This window comes from Nicotiana tomentosiformis, chromosome 2 (assembly GCF_000390325.3).
Source record: "Nicotiana tomentosiformis chromosome 2, ASM39032v3, whole genome shotgun sequence".
NCBI lineage: Eukaryota > Viridiplantae > Streptophyta > Magnoliopsida > Solanales > Solanaceae > Nicotiana > Nicotiana tomentosiformis.
Window position 1 is genome coordinate 178,216,034 of NC_090813.1, and position 3,181 is coordinate 178,219,214.

The window sequence follows — 3,181 nt, forward strand, 5'->3', positions numbered from 1 at the left end:
AAGGAGAGTCAATTGAACTCACAATGAGAAGACCCTAGCACTAGGAATGTTATAAAAAATCCCAGGAATGTGCGAAGTTGTGTTACACTCCAAAAAGGATATTGACACGAGGGATTTGGATCCCAGATCTGTGTGGCTGAATAAGAGTAGAGAACGTATGAGGTTAATACCATGGGGACTTAAATCTCCCTAATAGTCAATCATATACAGGAGGACTAGAGATGCAAAACATATGTCCTTCAAATTGCTAAATTCAAGACTTGTGTCGAAATGTGAAACATTCACCCCAAGTGGGGAGGGAAGGATCATGTTGAGGCTACTTAAGTGCAATAAAACGAGAGTAGGGCCATGTAGCTATGATGTTTGGATATTGTTTTGAAGACATGTGTAGTCTAGAAAAGTGGTAATGGATAACGTGATTCTCTGAAAGGAAATGCAAAAGATAAACCACTAGTACAAAAATAATGTGGAAGGTTAAGAAATGCAAATTCTTCGTACATGGCAATATACATGACAAGGTCAACGATACTAGAAACTAAGAGTAAGGTTTGCAAAAGGGTTTTATACTTGTTAGAGAGTCAGGGACAATGGAACCCAAGGAAGTACTACAGATCAAATGTGAAAGGCTTGCGAGTTCTTAGAATAAGTTAATCACGGATTTGCGATTTAGCTAAAGTTCCAAGGCTTTAGGAAAGATAGAACGAGTTGGAGAGATAAATGTGTTGTTATAATAACTCAAGAGTACATCGGGACTTGATGGAGAATCTCTTAAGAATCTTACAAGAAAGAAAGTTTTAAGTGATACACGGATGAACACACTTTCCCACAGATATCCCAACAAGTGTCGAGAGGCAAGCAGGATGAATTCCCAACTAAGGGAAACGACCACGTAACATATGGAAGAACGCATGGATATTCACTAATTAGGAAGAATGAGGCGACAAAAATTGGAAGAGAAATCTGATATAGATGTTCCACTAATGATGAAATATGGAAGATGATCATTTATGCCTCTAGGCAACTCAAGAATCATGAGAAAAACAATCTAACACATGACTTAGGACTTGCGGCTGTGATTTTTACATTAAAGGTTTGGCATCATTAATTGTATGGTGTCCAGGTGAACATATTCATGGACCAAAAGATCCTTCAATATATTTGTAAATAGAAGAAATTGAATCTAAGGTAGACAAGATGGCATGCATTACGTAAGGATTACGATATCAATATTCTATATCCTCCGGGGAAGCCAATGTTGTGGTGGATGCTCTTACCCAGAAATCTATGGGTAGTTTGGCTCACTTGGAGGCATGTCAAAGGCCGTTGGCCAAGGAAGTTCATCGATTGGCTATTTTGGGAGTTCGTATTGCGGACACTAATGAAGAAGGGGTAATTGTACAAAATAGGGCTGAATCATCGCCTGTTGTGGAAGTCAAAGAGAAGCAATACAACGATCCATTTTTGGTGCAATTGAAGGAGAGGATTCAAAACATAAAACTATATTTTTTTTTATTTGCATGGATGATGGTACCCTAAGGTACCAAGGGCAACTATGTGTTCCTAACGTGGGTGGTCTCCGTGAAAGAATTATGACTGAAGCTCACACTTCTAGGTATTCCGTGCACCCAGGTTCTACGAAAATGTAACATGACCTTAAGGAAGTCTACTGGTGGAATGATATGAAGATGAATGTACCAGAGTTTGTGGTGAAGTGTCCAAATTAGCAGCAAGTGAAAGCCGAACACCAACGGACCGGTGGGTTGGCACAGAACATAGAAATTCCAATGTGGAAATGGGAAATGATTAATATATATTTTGTGGTAGGATTACCACGCACTCCATGCAAGTTTGACTCAATTTGGCTGATTGTAGATCGACTCACGAAATCATCACACTTCTTGCCGGTTAAGGCTAACAATACATCGAAATAATATGCTCAGTTGTATATCAAAGAAATAGTCAGGTTGCATGGCACCCCAGTTTACAACATTTCTGATCGGGGAGCACAAATCACTGCTAATTTTTAGAAGAAATTTTAGCAAGGTTTGGGTACTCATGTGAATCTTAGTACAGCCTTTCACCCACAGACTGACGGGCAGGCAGAGCGGACTATTCAAACGCTTGAGGATATATTGCGCGCTTGTGTTCTAGACTTCAAAGGTATTTGGGATGATCATTTGCCACTCATAGAATTTGCCTACAAAAATAGTTATCATGCTAGCATTCAAATGGCACTTTTCGAGGCTTTATATGGTAGGAGATGTAGATCTCCCATTAGATGGTTCGAAATTGGGGAATCAGAGTAGATAGGGCCAGACCTCATGCAGCGGGCTATGGAAAAAGTTAAAATCATTAAGGAGCTGTTGAAGACTGCTCAGAATCGTCAGAAATCTTATTTGGATGTTCGTCATAGGGATTTGGAGTTCAAAGAAGATGATTGGGTATTCTTAAAGGTTTCCCCCATGAAGGGTATAATGCGATTTGGTAAGAAACGGAAATTAAATCCGAGGTATGTCGGACTGTACAAAATCATTCATAGGATTGGTAAGGTGGCGTACAATCTTGAGCTACCACCTGAAATGTCATTAGTGCACCTGGTGTTTCATGTGTCTATGTTGAAGAAAGTAGTTGGAGATCCGACACTCACTGTTCCGGTTGAGGCTATTGAGGTAAATGAGAAATTTACTTACGAAGAGATTCTGGTTTCTACTATTGATCGTCAATTCTGAAAGTTGAGAAATAAAGAAATTGCCTCCATGAAAGTGTTATGGAAAAACCAGCAGGTTGAAGAGGCAACCTGTGAGGCCGAGGAAAAAATAAAGAAGAAGTATCCTGATTTGTTTGAATAGCCATGTATTTATAAAGTTGTGCTCTATGAAAATGCTAAGAGTTACCTTGTATGAATTATGTATCATTTGTACCGTGATATTAAGGGTGTTCCTTTTCTGGTAATATATTACTTATGAGGCCACGGTTGGTGTTGTTTTTATATTATATACTTCATTGGATTATGTATATGTTGTTAGGATTGGTTTCTGGGATTCTCTGGAAGGTGGACAGGCCCAGTTACAGGGGAAACTCAGCCGAACGTTTTACGAATTTGTAAAGATAGCCAAATTTTAAGAGCCATAAATAAGTTGAAATTTTGGAAAGGAAGTATGAGATCGATGTAGTCATGAGT

General features: G+C 39.0%; 1 protein-coding gene across 1 annotated transcript; it reads left to right on the top strand.

Moving 5' to 3' along the window:
- The first annotated feature begins 2,333 nt into the window (after positions 1 to 2,333).
- Positions 2,334 to 2,729, top strand: LOC138906167 (uncharacterized). Its single transcript, XM_070194692.1, has one exon. The coding sequence runs from the start codon at positions 2,334 to 2,336 to the stop codon at positions 2,727 to 2,729; it is 396 nt and encodes a 131-aa protein (XP_070050793.1).
- Positions 2,730 to 3,181: the final 452 nt, after the last annotated feature.

Excerpts from the sequence above, each read along its gene's own strand:
- LOC138906167 (XM_070194692.1), top strand. The coding sequence starts at position 2,334 with ATGGAAAAAGTTAAAATCATTAAGGAGCTGTTGAAGACTGCTCAGAAT.